This window comes from Oryzias latipes, chromosome 16, assembly GCF_053564925.1.
Source record: "Oryzias latipes strain Hd-rR chromosome 16, Olatipes_Hd-rR_3.1".
Classification (NCBI taxonomy): domain Eukaryota; kingdom Metazoa; phylum Chordata; class Actinopteri; order Beloniformes; family Adrianichthyidae; genus Oryzias; species Oryzias latipes.
The window spans coordinates 24446872-24466567 of NC_136252.1; the positions used below are offsets into that span (position 1 = coordinate 24446872).

A 19696-nucleotide genomic window follows, 5' to 3' on the forward strand; every position below is an offset into this window, starting at 1 on the left:
AGCTACAGCAGAGAAAGACATTTTCACTTCTAAAAATTAAACTCTAAACTTTTCAGAAATTTAAGCCGGAGATATCGCCGGCAACACCAAAAAAGGATGAGTAATCGTGAAGTGTGTGTGTGTGTTTGTGTGTGTGTGTGCGTGAAGTGTGTGTGTGTGTTTGTGTGTGTGTGTGTTTGTGGGTGTGTGCATGTGTGTGTGTGTGTGTTTTGTGTGTGTGGTATTTTTTAGAAGCGATCAAACAATAAAAAATATCTCAAGATGGTTCAAATTACAAGGTAAATAAAAAAAGATAAAAGGCTGTTTCCATTTTATTTGTATAAAACAGTGTCTCCCTACCCTGGTCCTTGAGGCTCACTGTCCTGCATTTTTCCAATCCAACCTTGCTTAAATACTTTCATGACTGTAATTGTCAGGCTTCTACAGACAGAACCTGATGATGTGGTCAATCAGGTGTGCATAAGCAGGGCAAAATGGAAAATATACAGGACAGTGATCCCCGAGGATCAGGGTTGGATAACACTGGTATAGAGCAGAACGCTCTGTGTGGCTTTCTGTTTTCAAGTTTCTTAGGTAGATGTTTATGAAAAATAAAAGCACCATTTCCTGGTATGTAGCCTATCTGATCAAAGAAAGTAAGCTATAAAGAGGGAAAAGTACATCATCTAGTTTGTTGATCATTAACTGCTTTTTTCATGAACTTTATTCTTCTCAGACTTTATTACACCTCAAAGGTCCTGTACCATGCAAAATCAATTTCTTTTTAGCTTTAATGTGTATTATAATGTTCATTCCTCACAAACAGAAACCCCAAATCTGTATTTGATCTGTTCACACATTTCCTCTAAAAACCTGCGCTCTGAACACCAGCCCCTCCCAACCCACAAAAACGAGCTGGTTCTCACATTGTGAGGTAGACCAGTGAGAACAGCCCCTTCTGGGAAAAGTCTAACAAACACCCACATTCTCCCTGGAGCAAGTGTTGATCTGCTAAACGCTTTCATTTTCTATGTACAATATGCACATCCATCTTTGCAAAAGTTTGGATGTTGTTTGTTTTTGTGGATGAAGCACAGACACACTGCAGAGGCTAACTCTAGGACGACATCATGAAATCGGCAGCATCCGCATGGGGCAAAAGTTGGTGTTTCAGAGATCAAGACGTTTTACTTCCAGGTTGGAAAAGAGTTCAGGAAAACAACTAATATTATATTATAAAAAAGGCATTATTTGTGCCAAGAGCAATATATTATAATAATTGTGGACATGGTTGACGATAAAAGGCTTAAGAATAGCATGGTATAGGCCCTTTAAAAGTGGAACTCAGCACACTTTTATCTTTATGATAAAGCCTTTTTTACATCTTCAACTGTTGTAGAGCTATCTAAGTAGGTTTGCTGATCCTCATTGAGTTTAGGGAGATTTAACTTGGGGAAAAAATCCTTACATTTATTAATGTCATTTTCAATGTCTGACTTGTAAAGTTATTTGTAAAAATTAAAAAAGACTTCATTATTATCCTCAGTACCAGTCTTTAGTAGTATCCCCTTCTCCTCTGTAATAGCAGGTATTATATAGTTTGCCTCTTTCTGTTTCAGCTGTCCAGCCAAACGCTTTCCTGCTTTTTCTCCACTCTCATAGCAGTTACTCTTCATTCTGAATAAGGCAAATTCTACATTTTGTTAAATATCTAATTTCATTGATACTTCCCAATGAAGATTTCCTTTAAAATTCCATCTGTGTAGCCTTCTGAAAGTTTTCTCTCCAATTCTTTAAGCTGGACCTCAATTGCAGCTTGATGTGATTGCTCCCTTTTTCTTTTTAACTGGCATGGGCAATAATTTTACCTCTCATTAAGGCCTGTGATGCCTCCCTCACTGTTCCATATGCGGCAGCCCCCAAAATACATCCAGCTAACAAGGAGTCGAATGGAGCACACAACTAAACTATTCCCTCAGATTAATCATTTCTGACCTTAATTTAGACATTTGTGTACACAAATGTGTCTTTTTGAGATAATTCACACATCACAATACTTTTTAAATTTCGTTTATTTCCTTTTTATTTTCTTTTTAATTTTTTTATTGCAACTACATGTCTTTACCACATGAGGGTGTCATTTACCTGGAAATTCTATATATGTGAGCTTGTTGATTCACTGTAGGTGGGACTGTGACTCAGTGGGCTGTCCTCACTGTACAACTAGTGGTGAATGTAACAGACATGCATCATAATGAGTGGACACTCCTGGAATCTGTTTGTTATATTGATCTCCAGTATTTAATAAATGGCGATTCTAAAATATTATATCCTTGCTGTGGCTTTAAAAGGTATTTAAATATTTAATTTAAAAAAATAGTTTTGCCTCTTTAGCATTACCCAGAAATCTTTCTTTTTTCTTGTCTCTAAAAAAAGAACTTTCTTGTCTCTAATGAAAGAACTGCTTTATTTTTAGGTTTAACTGAAGCAGCTGGGATTTTACCAGATGGTCCTTTGAATGGAACCATTGGAGGATCAGTGATGTTCACAACGTCTCTGACTGAAGCAGACGGACCATTTACTTTTGTGAACTGGAATGTCAATACCACAATTCTTATAATAAACTACCAACCAAGCTCAACATTTATTCCCCCAGACTATGAGAACAGGATCACCTTTTTTCCATCTACATTATCTCTGGAGCTCAGAGGTCTGACCCTGAATGATGGAGGAGAGTATAGTGTTACTGTTTTTCCAGGGGAAGGAGGAAAAATCACACTGGACATATATGGTAATGTATATTTTACATCCTGCTTTTTATCTAAATGTCTATGCACATGTATGAAGTATCAATAGATGTTTAAAAGTTGAAGAAATTTTTCAAACACTGTTGTGTTTTTATGAATGTTTGCTTTATATTATTTTAAATCATGTTGAAAGCTCAGAAAAAATGGATATTAGATAATGTGTTAATGTGTTGATCTGCATTTTACATTAGTTTTGCTATTTATTTGATTCTATCTTGAGAATTTTGGGAGAATATTTAGTTATTTAATACCAAAAATCTTCATTTGATTCAATCACATGAACAAAACCTTAACTTCAACAAACTCTATCATTTTTTTCTATTTAATATTTCTTTTTTTACTGTTTTCTTGATGATGGCTCCCATGGATCAATTTTTATTTTCTGCCACAGTTCCGGTCTCCTCTGTAACAGTAACTCCTCAAAGTGCAGACTTGGTTGAGTTCAGCTCTTTCAGTCTGACCTGCTCCTCCTCTGGGTCCTCGCTGTCCTTCATCTGGATGAACAGCAGCTCTGAGGTTACAGCCAGTGACAGAGTTCAGATCACTGATGGAGGCTCCACTCTGACTGTAGTCAGTGTGACTCGCTATGATGAACAATCATACAAATGCCGTGTGTTTAATCCTGTCAGTGAAGGCATCAGTGATCCAGTCAACATCTTAGTCAGCTGTGAGTTCTTCATCTTCATCTTCAGTTTGTCATTTAACCAAAATATTAGAAAATATACAAATTTTATTCAGAAACTATTGAGACTAAAACTATTATTATAACAAAAAGGCTTAAAGTTAACAACTATAGAATTTACAGGTCTGTTTAATAACTAAATTATTTTTATCTGCTTTTCTTTGTACTCAGATGGTCCAGAAAATATAAAAATCTCAGTGTCTCCATCACAAGAGTTCTATGAGGAAGGGTCAGAGGTCATTCTGAGCTGCTCAGCTGATTCTAAACCTTCTGCCCAGTTTTCATGGTTTCTAAATGGGACTAAGCTTCCTGATTCTGGACCAGAGCTCACACTGAGGAACATACAGTTCAGTCAGAGAGGAGATTACAGCTGTCAGGCCTTCAACAGCAAAACTCTGACAAATGAAATGTCTCCATCTTTTTCAATCTCTGTTCTAGGTAAGTTTAGACAATTATCTTTTGTCAACTTGTGTCTTCTAAAAGCACACTGCAATACATACAATTTAAATTTATTTTGAATGCAGAAGAGGTACAAAAGTCATAGCCACTATTGAAAGAAAAAAACATGAACGCAGCTTAATGCATTTGTAATTCAATTGAATGAAACATTTTCAGAGAATTTAAACCTTCCTCATGTAATTAAAAAAATCAGGAAAAGGAAATGGTAAACAATGAGTGGAGACCAAAAAACATTTTAACTGGTCCTATATTTTAAAACAGGTCAGGTAAGAATATCTTTGTAGCAAAAAATACTTTAAAGACAATGATTTAAAGACAAGGAAGACTGTATATTGTGTATATACCCACAAATGTTAACATCTGTATCACAGGTGAAGATAGAACCGAGTCCTGAACAATGATACACCAACATCAAGTGGAAAAGTTTATGTTTTCTACTATTTAACAATCCAGACTGTGAGAGATTCCAATCTTCTCTCTTCAAAACAAGTTCTTCTGGATTTAGAAAAGAAATTCCTATGATCTTTGACAACAAGAATAATACTAAATGTATGCAGAAACCAGCAGTTTTTGTTCTGTAATAGTTCTGTTATATATTTTCACAGTGATGATTATTAGTTATGACATGATGATACTAAACTGTCTGAACATTTGGCAAAAAGTGGACTTTCATTGAAATTACATTTAAAATAATAAGCTCTAGCATTTTTTTCCAGTCCTATCATTTGGCAACATTGAATCAAACCTAACATTTCCAATAGTGCTGTCTATACTAAAAATTTAATTAGTTTACTGAAGCATAAAAGACACTAAAAAAGTATAGAATTATCACGCAAAAAACAGAAAAATACTTTACTTGAGATGATGCATGAAAGCTGACAGCTGAAACTGGTCACTGAGTTTGCTGAAACTGACAGCTAAATTAACAAATATTTGTTCTACTTTTTAACATTTTGAAGCTCTGTTCAATGTCTGCATGGCCACTGAGCTGACTTCTCTAGTTTTGAAAGGTATTTACAAAAAACAAGAAACCTTACCAAAATCCTACAAGCAAGAACTTACTGAAAGAGCTGGACTTTTTGACACAGCAAAATGGCTTCAATTATAATGAATAGTTTATTTTAAAAAAAAAAAAACAGGCAATAACAACAAAATTGCTTTACCTGGGATGATGTATGTGTGACTACTGACAGATGGAATCGGTCAAATTAATTTTTTTATGCTACTTATAGCAAAAGAGTTTCAACATTCAAAAATTGCTGAAGCATTGCTTGTCTAAAAAGCATTTTTTTTTAAACTTTTTTGTCACCTTTCCTAATTAGAAATCAATTCAGTTTGGTACATTTCCTTTTGGAGGTTGATCAGTATTTTTGTCATAAATTCTCAGATTATGATATGACAAGCAGGCCATAGGGGCATTACGTTGGTTGCCACATGTTAATAGCAATTTTAATAGAAAGAATTTGGTTCCACCGAGAGTTTTTGACAGTGAGGGACAGCATAACTTTTAAACATACAATTTAACCTGCCAGGGACCTTTTCCTGGACAATTAAACATCCATCACTATTTAGTTTGGTCGTTGTGTTTTGAGATTTCCTTACAAAAACAAATGTTGAACTTTATTTAACACACAACTGTGGATTAGGGTTCCAATACTCCAGTGCACAAGACTCTGCTGTGCTGATCTGATGTATCTGTCTGCCAGTGTGTGTGTTCTGTCTGTTTCTCTACACATGGATTGAAGGGTTGTAGGGTTAGATCCATTTGCAAAAACATTCTACTTTGTAGAATAACTGTGCTTGGTTTTATTTTGAAATTGGGTCTTTAGAATTTAAATGAAGTAAAAAAAAAAAGAACTAATGAAAAGGTTAAAAGAATAATGAGATTGCCTAAAGTGTGTGATCATTTCTATCTAAAGAAGTGTGATTGATTAGTTTTGCAAGAGAGGAGGAAAGCTTGATGATACCAACCAGCTAAATAAACAAAACACAAACACCAAGCATTTTCTTTTTAAAACCAAAACTAGTTTTTAAATTATCAGTATTGAATGATATTTAACTTAATGTTTTGAATCTTTTTTTATGAATTAAACTTTATTCATTTTAAAGACAAAATTACAATATTCCACACAAAGAAAGAATACAGAATTGAGATGCAGTTCACTGGAACAAAAACAACAACAACCCCATAACTTCCAAACAAAAAAACAAAACAGAAGAAAATTAGAAAAGACATACCAAAAACAAAACAAATCAGCAAAAAAAGGACAAATAAATGCCAAATTTGACAGTAATGTGTTGAATCTTAAATTATTCTTACTTTCTATTGTTGCTCACATCTTTAAGTTTTAAGGCCTGAATATAGTCGGTCTACAAAAAATATAAAAATTTTCATAAAAATCTAAGAATAAAAAATCAAAGTAAAACAGGTTGATACAAATAAATGAAAGAAATTACATGTTTGTGTGAAAAACTAAAATTTTCCAGACTTTATTTCTTTATATATATTTTTTTTTTGCTTTAGTAAGACTAAAAATTATTTTGAAGGGTTAAAAAACTGTAGATGTAAAAGTAAAATGAAGAAGGACAACTCAGAGGTAAAACAATCAAACATTTCTACGTGACAGGTGAAACTTTGACTGCACTCTGCAAAATGATACCTTACATTTTTCAATGTTCCTGAAAAGGCAAACAATTTTTAAACAGCTGGTTAATTAAACATTTTATAACAATGTTAAACACTGAAGACATTATTGATGGTGCAATACTAGAATAAATGCATAGAACTGTTCAATAAGAGTGAAACTTTTGTCTGCATTGTTTGGTTTCCTGTCATTCATGCTTATTAAATGGATAACTTGTAAACTGAATAACACAACGAAATGAAACAAAATATATGTTGGGATATACCACAAACTATCCCATTAAATCAGTTTTATGTTCACAACAAATAAGTCAATATTTCACTTATTTTTTGTGTGCGGTTGTCTTGTTTGCAGACTGAAGTTACTCATGTTTTTTTCCCTGTTTACAAAAAAAACGTATATAATTTAATTTAAAGCTAATTATCATTTTAAAATGATTGTAATTTTGATCCCCAGAAAAAATATCTGGAGTTTCCATCAAAGTATCAACAGAGCAGATCATTGAGGGGAGCTCTGTCACCTTAACCTGTGAGGCCTCTGGATCTTCACCGAGCAGAAAATGGAAGAAGGACGCTTCAGACCTGAGCTTGTCTGAAAACGTGACACTTTCTGAAGACAACAAAATCTTAACTTTCAGAGCTGTGAACAAGGACAACAGTGGAGAATATGTCTGTCTTGTCAGCAACCCTTTCAGCAGTTCTGAAGCTAAGTTCACCTTTATTGTTAACTGTAAGTGAAAAGTTAACATGACACTAAGCTACAAATGACACATTACTACATTTTTTTTGGTTTGATGTTTCTTCTGACAATTTCACTCAAGAATGTGTTTTTTCAGATGGACCACAAAATGTTCAGATTGAAGGTAAAGATAAGATCAATGAAAATGATCAAATCAAGTTGATCTGTTCTGCTGAGTCCACTCCATCTGCTACATTCACCTGGAGACTGAATGGATCAGAGATCATTGGAAGTTCTGCTGAGTTCCTAAAAGAAAAGGCTCAACGTTCTGACAGTGGAACATACACATGTGAAGCTCTGAATACTGTCACTAAGAAACAAGCAACAGCTGAACATGAACTACGTGTTCAAACAGGTAAATAGATTAATGACTTCACACATTTGAGACATGAAATCTGTGCTTTAGGAGAGTTTGTTTGCTAATTATTTTATGGAAAACATGGGGGGCTGCTACAGTAGTTTAGTTTTGATCATTCTTTTATGCGATCTCAGTCAGAATTTATATACAGATGTTTATCATCCATACAATAAATACATTAACTTCCTCCCCTACTGATGTCATATAAAAAGTATAGGTTCTCTGTCCATTCTGGCTTACCACCCTTTAACTGCCTGTTCAACCAAATGATAGCTAAGGTTGTAGGAAAAATATCTATTAGGGGATATAATTATATCACGATATTTGATTTTCCAATATTTGTAACAATTTAAAATGCTGGCATTACAAAATTTATTTAATTATTTATGGGCGTCCTTCAGCGTCTGTCACTTGTTTTTCACTTAAAACCAGTCTGCTAGTTAAAAATGTAACTCCAGAGGAAAACTGAATTTTTTGAATCCACGTACTAATTGCAGTCTACACTGATCCCATGCAACTAATTGATGCATTTGTTTGTGAAGTAAAGTGTTGTCAAATAGTTGCAGAGAAACAATTTGGACCTGCATCTTATCTACAGACTAGAGTGAATGCACTGTAGTTTGTAAACATGTGCTTATTGTTAGATGATAGATTTAGTGCAATTAGTTTAAAAAAGAGCAGAACCATATAAATATCTGAACCAGTTACTTATTGCAACAACTACTGTGTACTGCTGTTGTTGCATAGCATCAAGCTGTTTATCACTTGATTTGCATGTGAACATGTGCAAGCCAATAGTACACTGAAGCTTGTTGTGAGGTTAGAATTTTTTTATAATAACCTTTGTCACTAATATTTGTAGCCAAATTCATTCAAGTATTATACACACACACAAATTTAATGAGTCTATTTTCTCTCCATTGACACCTATAACTTTGCAAGCATTTTATGCTCTATACAGAGCCCAGCACTAGAATGTTCGTCAAAGCCTAAAGCGGTGTTGTACGATGCATTTGAAAAGCCCCCAAAATAAGGATGTAGTAGATTACTAATAAAAGATAAAACTTTTTTTCTTTGTAATCTATACTTGGAGTTCAGGAATCTGACCTGAGATAGTGGGGAAGCAAACTCTGTTAAAGTTTGACCAGAGAAACGTGAAAGCATCTGGCCTGGGGAAAGAAAGCAGGAGTCACACTTAATAATTTTTTAACATTGTTACCACAAGTCGCGTTTTATAACATAGTTTCATCTATGAGTGTCAGATTTCAAGCAAATGTACACAAAAATGTGTACTAAAAATGCATGCCCGTGATGTCTCACAAGATTATGAATAAAATATGGTCTATTGTTCCTCAAACTATAGCTAATGTACAATTCCCTCATATTATGGAGATTTATCAGATAGACGGTCGGGGTAAAAACAACAACAAATCTAAATACTACTTGATTTTTTTCTTTGAATTGTAGCAAGTTTCCTTGGTCATTTTTAAATGGTTTTAGTATGTTTTAAATCTCATTGTGGGGGTTGAAATAATGAAACATATTTTTTCCTAAATTTAAACATTATATTTACAGTTTTTTGTGCAAGATTAAATCAAATACTCATAAGAATTCCGTAGTCTTCAAACCAAATATGGTTAGTTTAAAGGAAATGTTTTTTTAAAGCTACTGTACTTCTTCAGTCTGGCATAGCTGTTAAAATGAACATGAGTGTGTTTTCCTTAGGTGATAACATTTGATCTTGTTGGAACTGCCTAAATGCATTGGGCTCTCAGTTTTTATTTGGAAGACCACTCAATTAAGCAAGTTCTAATTTCCTTGAATGGAAATTTAAATGGCTTCTTTAAATTGGACATTGACCGACAGTGTGAGGATTTCTGCCATAATCATTCATATTTTTTAATAGCAAAAAAAGCATTTTACAGCAAACCCGCTGTGTTTAATTTAAATAAACTAGTTAGGTATAAGTGGCAGACTTTCCTTATCTAACTCTAAGCAAGACTTAAAGTTTTTTAAAGATTTACCAACAGCTGAGTTTTATGTGTGACGTTTTGTTGCATTCATAATGTATGCTATAGTCATTGTTATTGGGGGAACATGCTGCTTCATGAAATAACTCCACACTAACTTGTCAAAGGTGGAGATCCCACATCAGGCTGTTCCACTGGCTGTATTGTTGGGATTGTAATCGGATGTCTAGTCGTTGTTGCTGCGGCGGCTGGTGGAGGATTCTACGTTTATAGAAGGTAAGTGTTTAAGGGCTTAATCATGTCAGCATAACATATTCATAGACTTTTTTCAATTTTCCAACAATGACATGTAACACATAATATTTGTTATTTGACCAGAATAATGTTAGTCAGCAGCAAATACTGCTCAGCCTCTGTGTCTGGGATTTTCTGGATCACTTTATTGGTCGTCCATGTCATTATACTGTTGACTAGTTCCAATTTTCTTTGTAAGAACATATAATCACTTAAATAGAATTTTCCGGAAATTTCAAAAGAAATGCTGATGTAAACTTCTCGAACACTATTTCATTTAGGCCAAAATCTTGACTTTTCTAATTCTATCATTTTTCTAGACTTAGATTTGTTTCCAATTAATTTGGATTATTAAAAGCAATAATAATTAGTTTTATTGATACCATTTAGCCCAAATTCACAACAACAGTCGTCTCAATGGGGTACGTACTGGTAATTGTAAAGTAAACATCCAATCAAAAGGATCATAAATGCATAGAATTCAATAGGATAATACCAAAATTTTAACAAAACAGACTAAACTAAACTGGGCATCCCTGCCCTTAGACCCCCCTTCACGGTAAGGAAAAACTCCTAAAAAAACAGATTCCGGAAAAAAACGAAGAAACCTCAGGGGTGTCCACATGAAAGAGAGTTAAAGATGACAAATTAACTGAGCTGATAATTAAAGTTCCAAGTTTTTTTTTGAAGCAGTTTTCCACACTCTAAAATAAAAAAGCAAAAACTTTTGTTCTTGGAAAAAAGATATTGCGATTTATATCTATTCAAATGCTCAAATTCTAATCTTCACTCTAATTTTTTTTAGTTATTTTTTCAGTCTTTACACTTTATTTTTAACAAATTGTAAACCTCAACATTGTGAAATGCATATGATTTTTGAGCTAACATTAAGCCATAGAGGGCTGGAGACAGTTTTCCTCATTGGGTTTCAACCTCCTCATCATAGGACTAAGAATCGATGACCTTCCCCTTCAGTTTTTTAATGTAATCACGTTTTTTTTTTTACTTCACAGTAAATCTGCAAAAAGACCCTCCAATGGAAACAATGGCAACAGGAGAGGTAGGTGCTCATTTGAAGGGTTGCAGATGTAATGTACCTGAGATCAATTTCATTGATAAACATTTTCATTTTAAAGGTCATGATGGACGGGACAACACATCTTATGCCAGTGAGGTAAATATCAACATTGCTTTTACATTCACATAGGTGAATAACAATAACATTTGTAACAGTGAGTATTTTATATATGCAGCTCAAATTAAATAAGTTGTTCAATCAAAATGAAACAGGCATTTTAACCCCTTAATACTTATTAATGCTAATATGCATCAAGGCAAGGCAAGGCAAGTTTATTTGTATAGCACAATTCGTACACAAAGTAATTCAAGGTGCTTCACAAAACAGAAAAATGCATTAAAATCACAATACATCATAGAAATAATCAACATAAAATTTACTTTAAAAGAAAAGAAAAAAAAAAAAAAAAAAGATTTAAAAAGAAAGGAAGGAAAGAAAAGTGCAGACAGGACCTTTCAGTCATATACACGGCTAAACAGAAATGTTTTAAGTCTAGATTTGAACATGAACACAGAAGAGGCCTGTCTTACGCCTTCAGGGAGGCTGTTCCAGATTTTAGCTGCAGAATATTGAAACGCTGATTCCCCTTGTTTAGTTCTGACTATGGGTATCAAGAGGAGGCCAGCCCCTGAGGTCCTCAGAGTACGAGATGGTTCATATGGCACTAACATGTCAGAGATGTACATGTCAGAGATGTATCAAACCACTTTGGTGCCAGAATTACCTTAATTTAACATGTAAACAAATGCCAAAACATAAGGGATTTTTTTCATAGCTGGTATTAAATATAGGTGTGCAGGGGATTAGACTTTTTTTTTAAATAGGGTTAAATGATATATGATACTAACTTAATTTGCAGGTAGTACAAATATATTTATTTCAATTGCTGCCTTTTGTAAAGTCTTCTGTGAAAACACCTTTCACGGAAGATGATCCTTTAACAATGACACTAATAAACATTGGAAAAGGTCTCCAATATGCGTATAAACTCCTTTTGTTCTTGAGGCTAAACTTTGTTCATGTTTATTATGTTTGTATACATTTCTCATTTGACTGGACAGAAGAAAAGACAGGAGAGATTGGAAAGTTAGAGAAAGGAGATAAGAGTACAAAAGAAAAGTGAGAAAAAAAAGGGGGTCAAGGAGGTCAAAGGGTAAATAAGAAGTAGAAGGGGGTAGAATGACAAACCTGCTGAAGGTTTATCATTATTACTGTCAGGTGTAGATGTTAGTTAACAGGTTGGGGCCTGTCCACAGACACAATCAAATAATCTTCTTGGTAAAATGTTGATTCTTAAATAAAAAAAATGCATAAGTGATGTTTTCTTTTCTTGTTTTCTTTTTCTAGGACGTGAACTATGCAGACATCAAGTTTTCCAAGAACAAGAACAAGAACAACGTTTCAATGCAGATGGATGAAGAGAATGTGACGTCAAACTACGCTCAGATCAGAGTGAATAACCAACCCGCAGGAGCCCACCCCCCCAACTATGACGCTCACATGAATCGAGTGAACAGACAAGTTTCTTAGCCTGAAGCTGGTGGAGCCCAGACTGAGGCTCAGATTAGGACCACCAGAGCATGTCAGCTGGGTGGAGGTTAGCGCTGGAGCAACAAACGCTGACTTCTCAGTTTCTTCATGTGGAAAGTTTAACTCCATATTTTGTAAGTGTTGTAGCACTTAATGGTTAATGATCAGCCATATTTGACAGTTATTACCATCACTGGTTTCCAACAGAAGAATGTCGCTCTGTGCTTGCTCTGTGAGCTGATACAATGCAAAGCAGAACATTTATGATCTTATTTTTTTCTTTATGATTTATTTGTTTGCTTGAACAGAATGCTTCTCATTGTTCCACTGTATTCTTTGACTCCAGCTGCCACCTGTTTTATTTTGATTTGAGTTCATCAGCAAAAAATAAATTTTGTTTTAGATTTAGGACAGAAATGACGTTCGGCTAAAAAACCTTGTAATAATTTACAAACAAGTGATGCGTTTCAACCTGGATAACCCTGGAGACCACATGATGCTGTTTTTGGCTTGTTTGTTTATTTAATATAATGTAATAATCTTAAAATGTCTAAAGATTTACTTTAAAAATTCTAGAATGTAAATAAATGAGCAACTCATTTGTGTGTTAATAAACATTAATAACATATTTTTGAATACTTTCACTTTATTTATACCAATAAACTGAATGTTAAATGTGTTTAATGGGTTAAAAGTCCAATGGCTGTTTAAAAATTATCAACAGAACAATAAATCTCTTTGATGGATTTAACACGTATAAGGAAACTGGCTTTAAATTTACAGTAAATGTTGGATATGGCTTCCCGCCTCTGAGCCGATGACTGCTGGGAGCCATGCCAGCTCTCATTAGTATGAACAGAAGGAAGAACATTTAGAGAAATTATAAATAACGGCATGTTGCTATTATAAGATTTTTTTAAAAAGGACGCTATTTCATTTTGAAGCGAGGTTTTTGTCACAGCAGTGAAAGGAACCTTTTACAAGGCTTCAAAATCAGAAGTTATTCACAGCTTGACAGAAGCCTCTCATGTTAAACTCTTGTTTTCCCACATCCTGATAACATTGCAATAAGATCTTTGTAAACATTTTAAGACACATGGTTTCAGATGCAATTCAACATAATGCAAAAATATAATATTACCTTTACCAAAAAAAAAAAAAAAGATTACCATTAAGATCTATTTATTAGACTCTTATAATTCCTATAAACTCACGACATTTAGAAAAAGTCTCACTCCAATCACCTTTTGATCTATTGTAAAAGCACTCCCAATGGTCTTTTAAAAATAAATAAATAAATAAATATATAAATATATATATATATATATATATATATATATATATATATATATATATATATATATATATATATATATATATATATATATATATATATATATATATATATATATATATATATATATATATAATATATATTATAATATATATTATATATATATATATATATATAATATATATTATTTATTTTTTTTGGGGGGGGGGGGCAAAATTGAGAAAAATCTGTGTTGTTTTCTGAGTCATAGTTTCTGCAGAACGGCAGTAGTTCATCAGAAATTTGCCTCCAAGTTGGGCACACTGTGGGAATGACGTAAGCCTGCCCTCATTTCCCATCATCCCTCTGTTTACACTCTCTCGCTGGCTCACAGCCCCCAACACCCCCTACTTAACATTACCAGTGCAACGAAAATTGCGAGCAAGATCGAAAAATATCCAGCTGTACAGTTTTGATTCAGATTCTAGCTTGTTTATGTCATGCATGCAGCTGTTTGAGTTAACTGCAACCGATAATACATTGTAGATTACTTGTTGCTGTTATTCAAATGGAAAGTCTTACCTTACAGACTCACCGTCTCAGATTTACTGAATAATGTGTCACTTGACAACTGTATTACACCTGAACTATTTTTAAAACAAGAATCCAACAGTGTTTAATGGTGACAAATGAGTTGTAAAATTTTTTACATTTAGTTACAGATCCAGAAAATAGACAACAGAGTTTATGTTTGATTAAATGAAGGCAGGATGAAATATAATGGGAGAGCCAGAGACTCAAACAATCGAGGCCTGTTAGGAGAATGGTAGCTGCAAAGTTGATTTTATCAAACACCCATGATGTCAGAACTATCATAAGCTGTTAGCCAGGCCAACTGGAGCAATGTTAGGTTTCATGTATTGCCCACACTTATGAGCAGGTGGAGCAGGAACTGCTCCCTCCTATCAGAAGTCTACTGCTTCACCATATTTATTGTGGATCTGGCTACAGATACACAAGAATAGATATCTGGGTCCATTTGTATTAAACAAGGCTGTAAACTCAAAAGGTCACGTCAAAAATGCAAATTTCCTTTCCTTTACTGTAACCATCATTTTATGACCTGATTACAAAACAGAAAAGAGCCCTGTACATGAAGGTTTAGTGCTGATTAAACTGAAGTCAAAAAGAATAAAAAGATAACACAAAGTGAGAACTACTGCCAGCCTGAGCTCATAGAGGGTTGTTTCTTTGTTGCGTCATCAACTGCTTCATTACTATCAGGTTACTTTCATAATCATCCCTGAAAAGTAGAACAAATTACTCTGAAGTGTTAAATGGATGCATTCAAACAATGGATAAATCCCAAATCTAAGTCTGTAAGGCAGATGTAAAGTGATTATCTGCTAATATTTGTGAAAATCTTAGGTCTATTCATATTAAACAGACTGCATTTAAAGACTCAGAACATGAGGCTAGGGCTCATGTCTCTTGTTTTCACTGTTATCTTTATTTGTTCTTTTTGACTTCAGTTTCATCAGAGCACTAAACCTTCATGCACAAAGTAAGCATTGTGGACAGAATGTATGCTTTCACAGGAAGCACGATAAAAGAGCAGGCTATAAAAATGAGTAGTCTAAACATTGCCCGTCTATTTGACAAAGGGGAAACAGAATAGGGATCCTGAACCTTTGTGTCTCAAAAGACTAAAACTAAAACTATACATGTATATACAAAAATTAATGATTGTGTTTTGGGCTATGACACGTAAACGGGAATTAATCAAAAGCAGAAAATACATTTAGCTTGTGACATTTTGATCTGAAGACTGTGAAGTCTCACAGTCAAGCTTCGTGCTGCAAGTCTGTTGTTATGCAAGAGCTGCTGAGAAGAATTCACTTTGAAATGAATTACTTTTGTTATTTCATTCCCAGCTTTCATCAAGATAGTACAAAAAAGAAAAGTCAGCAGACGATTATAGAATAATAAAAAGATTCAGGAAGAAGGAAGAAGAAATAAGGTAAATTAAAATGACTTTACAAGAATGACCATGAATCAATCACCTGAGTCACTCAGAACTTTTATTGCTAGTTTAATTTCACGATAACCATATTTCAGCACAATCTTGGTAAATTGTTACGTTGTACAACAACAACAAACAGAGTAAAAGAAATGTGCTAAAAACATATCTATACTAGTGCCTTTTCATTGTTCTTGGCTTATAGATAATGTGCACAACAAGTCGAAAATCCAATTTTGATGTAGACGGTCGTGTCATAAAAAGTCGTCGTTACTGCAGTAAAAGTTGCCAAACAGGCTTTTATGGGTCAGGTTAAATGCAGGTCAAAGTCTGTCTTCTGACTTTCATTTAAAAAAAATGATTAAAACTGTAAAAAACAAAGAGAAAGTTCTGTAGAAATTTTGAAAAAAAAGACAAAAAATGATTATGAGGTTTGATTCTTATTTTTTTTATCCTTTTTATTAGCATTAGTTTCCGTTTTTGTTGGCATGGAGAAGCAGTAAAAGCTGGTTACGTGTATTATGGTTAACCGGCCTTATCTCCCTGGTTTTATGAGTGGAGGAGAGACCCGGATATTTACAATTTGGTGAAACACTGTCACCTTGTGGTTCTTACACACATCAAACTGTTTCATCTCCAAACACAGCTGTTTTAACCTAAAATGTAATTTACGTGGGGAATTTTTAGTACATGAGGTTTATAAATCTGAATCAGGCTAAATGAAAAATCCCTCTGTTATGACTCATTTCCTCCTGTTAGCGGGAAACTTTCATCTTACTTCTTTCACAATGCTGATTTCATCATAAGGAAAATTCTGATGCTGTGAAATTAGGAAGTCATCTTGTGTTTTAGAAAATGGTTAAAAGGATCATTTGGTCTCTGGGACACAAGAACGGAGATAACAATGAAGAACTGGAGGAGTCCACTTTGTGCTCTGCTGATGGTTCTCATGGGTGAGAATATTTTTTATAAACAACAGCATAGTTTTGGAATAAAATGTTCATTTCTCAAGTTTTTGTCTTTTGATTATTTTCTCTTTCAAACAAAATCTTTTAAAGTGTTGTTTTGTTTATGTGACTAAAAAAACTGTTAAAGACGGGGAATGAAAGTAAAACTGTGTAGCTTTCATGAATTTTTTTTCTAAAATTACTAAATATATACCAAAAAATATATTATTTTTAAAAAACAATTTATCATATAGACTGACATCTGTTGATTAAAAAAAAATAATATCTAGATAATCTGTATTTATTCATTTATTTTTTACTAATCATACATGAATTGGAACTCTGTTTTCTCAGTTTCATCAGTCTGGGGCATGAAGGTGCAGATCTCCTGGTATGGCAGAGTGATAGCAGGTCATCGGACACAGTTCACCTGCTCTTCCTCTTGTTTCCCAAACTGTGTGTATTCCTGGACCTTCAGAGGACGGACTGTCAATGGAAGCACATTAGCCTGGACACCAGACGGACAGGATGATACAGTAGAGCTGCAGTGTACGGTTCAGAATCCACAAACAGGAATCTCCAGCAGTACTACCACCATTCTAGAAATCAACAGTAAGTTGTGTTGGTAAAATAGTCCACTGTGATGCTACACACTACCAACTATTTGATACTTACAAAGACTTAAAACCTTGTTTTAGACATTCAAGATATTTCATCAGGTTTTCAGTCATTTTAACTTCTCTTTGCTCTACACCTTTCCTAGCTTTTCTCAAAATCAGCACAGTTGAGAATATTTTGTCTTATTAAGAAGAAACTAAAAATTTGAAAATTATTATTAAAATAAGTCAAAACAATTTTGTTTCATACTCTTGACAATAGAAAATTAAATTTCAGACAAAATAATCGCAAATGGCAGTCATTTATGGGTTCAATTATAAGGATGCTATTTTAAAGTTTAATATATGTTGAGAAGTTAGACTAAAATTTATTGTAATTTGGAAACAAAACAAATAGCTTGGAATAAGTGCTGGTTTTAGGTTTTATGAATATTATTTAAGATGGGCAACTTGTTCTAAGATCAAATTCTAATTATATTTTAATTTTGCTCTAAACTGAGTAGTTTCCACTTATTACAATACATTTTTTGTCCTGTAAACAAAATTAACTACAATTAGGTCAATAAAAACTCAAAAAGTACTAACCATTTCCTTTTCATTTGGGGTAAAACCAATTACTCCCATTCTAAAATATTCATATTTTCATGATTACAAAGATGTTTAATCATTGATTTAGACATGCTATAGTCAACCTGGACCATATAAAAAATATGTAAAATTGTTTGATGTTTTTCTTTACAGATCAAATGTCTGTACAAGTCAATCCTTCCAACACCGTTCCAACTCTAAACCAGTCACTGAATCTGGTTTGTCTCAGTGCCGGCTCCGGTGACCCCAAAGGTCTAGCAGACCTGATGTGGTTCAAAGATGGACAGAAAGTGACTCAGAGGGAAAACGTGAAGTTCCTGCAAAACAACATGACTCTTCACTTTGACTCAGTGCTGCCCTCTGATGCCGGTTTCTATCAGTGCCAAACGTATCTGCCGTCATTACAGACACAAGTCATCAGTCTGGGGTTTCTGCTCAGCTGTGAGTACTAACACTGAGATTTGAGATGAAAACATTTAAAAATGTGTTTTCCTAAATGTTTCTAATCTTTTTCAGTTAATACGTGGAACGTCAGCATAAGTGGTCCCGACACTGTGTTTCCTGGTAAACTGAGTGAATTTACCTGCCTCACCAGCTGCACCCTGAACGTCGAGTGTACTGTAAGGTGGCAGTTCAGACGAGGCTTTCCCATCGGAACCTTCTTTTCAGTCAATGGTAATAGGATCAAGTGGACTCCCTCCATTCCTGGAACTTTCCAAAACTTCAACTGTGTAGCAGAAAATAAAGCTGCAGGACGGTCGGCCGAGGCCACCAAATTGGTGGAAGTTAAAGGTACCATCATTTTTATTTGTGCCATTGTGTCCTGTGATAAGTTTCAGCATAGTTTAGTTTAGTAATGTGTGTTTTCTTTTTCTCTGAACAGGCATTCCAGTTTCTGGATCAGAGGCAACAAAACTCCATGGACTTCTGTTCTTGATCTTCTTTATGGGATTTAAAAGTATTTTCTAAATGTATAGACCTTAGAATTTTCACATGTAATGCCTTTTTTTTTTATTGTGGAACTTTTAAAAAACATTTTTTTTTTACTTGTAGAATAGCTTGTTTCATAAAAAAAAGTATTTATCATTATTTATTTACTTTGTGTGCATCTCCTCTAGAATGATCAGTTTGACAATTAAATGTGGGTGTTGATTCTAATTTCAATGTCACACTTTGAAGAATGTAAATATCAGATAAATTATTTTCTAACTTAGTTGTGGGATATTGTGTGTTAGTTTATTTTATTTGGACCACATTAAAATATCACCAAATCACAGAGAAGCAGTTTTCTTTATTTTGTTTTACTTATTTTTTCGCTCAATAGAACTCAAGTTAAAAAAAATGTGAACTGTTCTAAAACATGTTGGGATGAAACTGCTGCTACTGGTGACTTTGAGTCCTTTTTGGAAATTGTCCCATTTTTTGCCTACAGTACATTTCAATCAACATATTATGTAATCTTGTTCTGTCTTTGGGTACCATGCTTACTGTGCTCCAAACATCTAACATAAGGCAACACCGCCTCCATGTTGAGCCTTTACCGTATTCTAATGTTGTTCCAAAAGGAGAAACGCTGCAGCTTCAAAGCACAAACAGGTATTTTTAAAAGGACAATCAGCAAAAAATAAATAAATAAATAAATAAATTTAAAAAAAATGTTTTTTTAAAAATCGCCCATAGATAAAAGGAGAAGATGGCCAAAACAATGACA

General features: G+C 33.9%; 2 protein-coding genes across 3 annotated transcripts; both read left to right on the forward strand.

The window, feature by feature from the left end:
- The first annotated feature begins 2143 nt into the window (after positions 1-2143).
- On the forward strand, positions 2144-13168 carry LOC105355967 (cell adhesion molecule CEACAM1-like). Of its 2 annotated transcripts, XM_011485499.4 has the most exons (10): positions 2144-2330; positions 2456-2770; positions 3178-3453; positions 3640-3906; positions 7029-7301; positions 7408-7665; positions 9806-9914; positions 10946-10992; positions 11069-11106; positions 12358-13168. In XM_011485499.4, the coding sequence occupies exons 1-10, from the start codon at positions 2288-2290 to the stop codon at positions 12538-12540; spliced, it is 1809 nt and encodes a 602-aa protein (XP_011483801.1). In that variant the 5' UTR covers positions 2144-2287; the 3' UTR covers positions 12541-13168. The 2 variants fall into 2 exon arrangements, with proteins under 2 accessions (XP_011483801.1, XP_023820486.1); XM_023964718.2 differs by lacking the exons at positions 3178-3453; positions 3640-3906.
- A 3422-nt stretch (positions 13169-16590) lies between these two features.
- Positions 16591-19266, forward strand: LOC101175024 (cell adhesion molecule CEACAM1). Its single transcript, XM_011485504.4, has 5 exons — positions 16591-16786; positions 17135-17392; positions 18139-18426; positions 18502-18777; positions 18869-19266. Exons 1-5 carry the CDS (start codon positions 16738-16740, stop codon positions 18952-18954), a joined length of 957 nt encoding a protein of 318 aa, XP_011483806.1. The 5' UTR covers positions 16591-16737; the 3' UTR covers positions 18955-19266.
- Positions 19267-19696: the final 430 nt, after the last annotated feature.

Coding starts and splice junctions, on each gene's coding strand:
- LOC105355967 (XM_011485499.4), top strand. CDS start 2,288: ATGGCGATTCTAAAATATTATATCCTTGCTGTGGCTTTAAAAG. Junction 2,771..3,177: donor AATCACACTGGACATATATG/GTAATGTATATT, acceptor TTTCTGCCACAG/TTCCGGTCTCCTCTGTAACA. Junction 7,666..9,805: donor TGAACTACGTGTTCAAACAG/GTAAATAGATTA, acceptor AACTTGTCAAAG/GTGGAGATCCCACATCAGGC.
- LOC101175024 (XM_011485504.4), top strand. CDS start 16,738: ATGAAGAACTGGAGGAGTCCACTTTGTGCTCTGCTGATGGTTCTCATG. Junction 16,787..17,134: donor TCTGCTGATGGTTCTCATGG/GTGAGAATATTT, acceptor CTGTTTTCTCAG/TTTCATCAGTCTGGGGCATG. Junction 18,427..18,501: donor TCTGGGGTTTCTGCTCAGCT/GTGAGTACTAAC, acceptor AATCTTTTTCAG/TTAATACGTGGAACGTCAGC.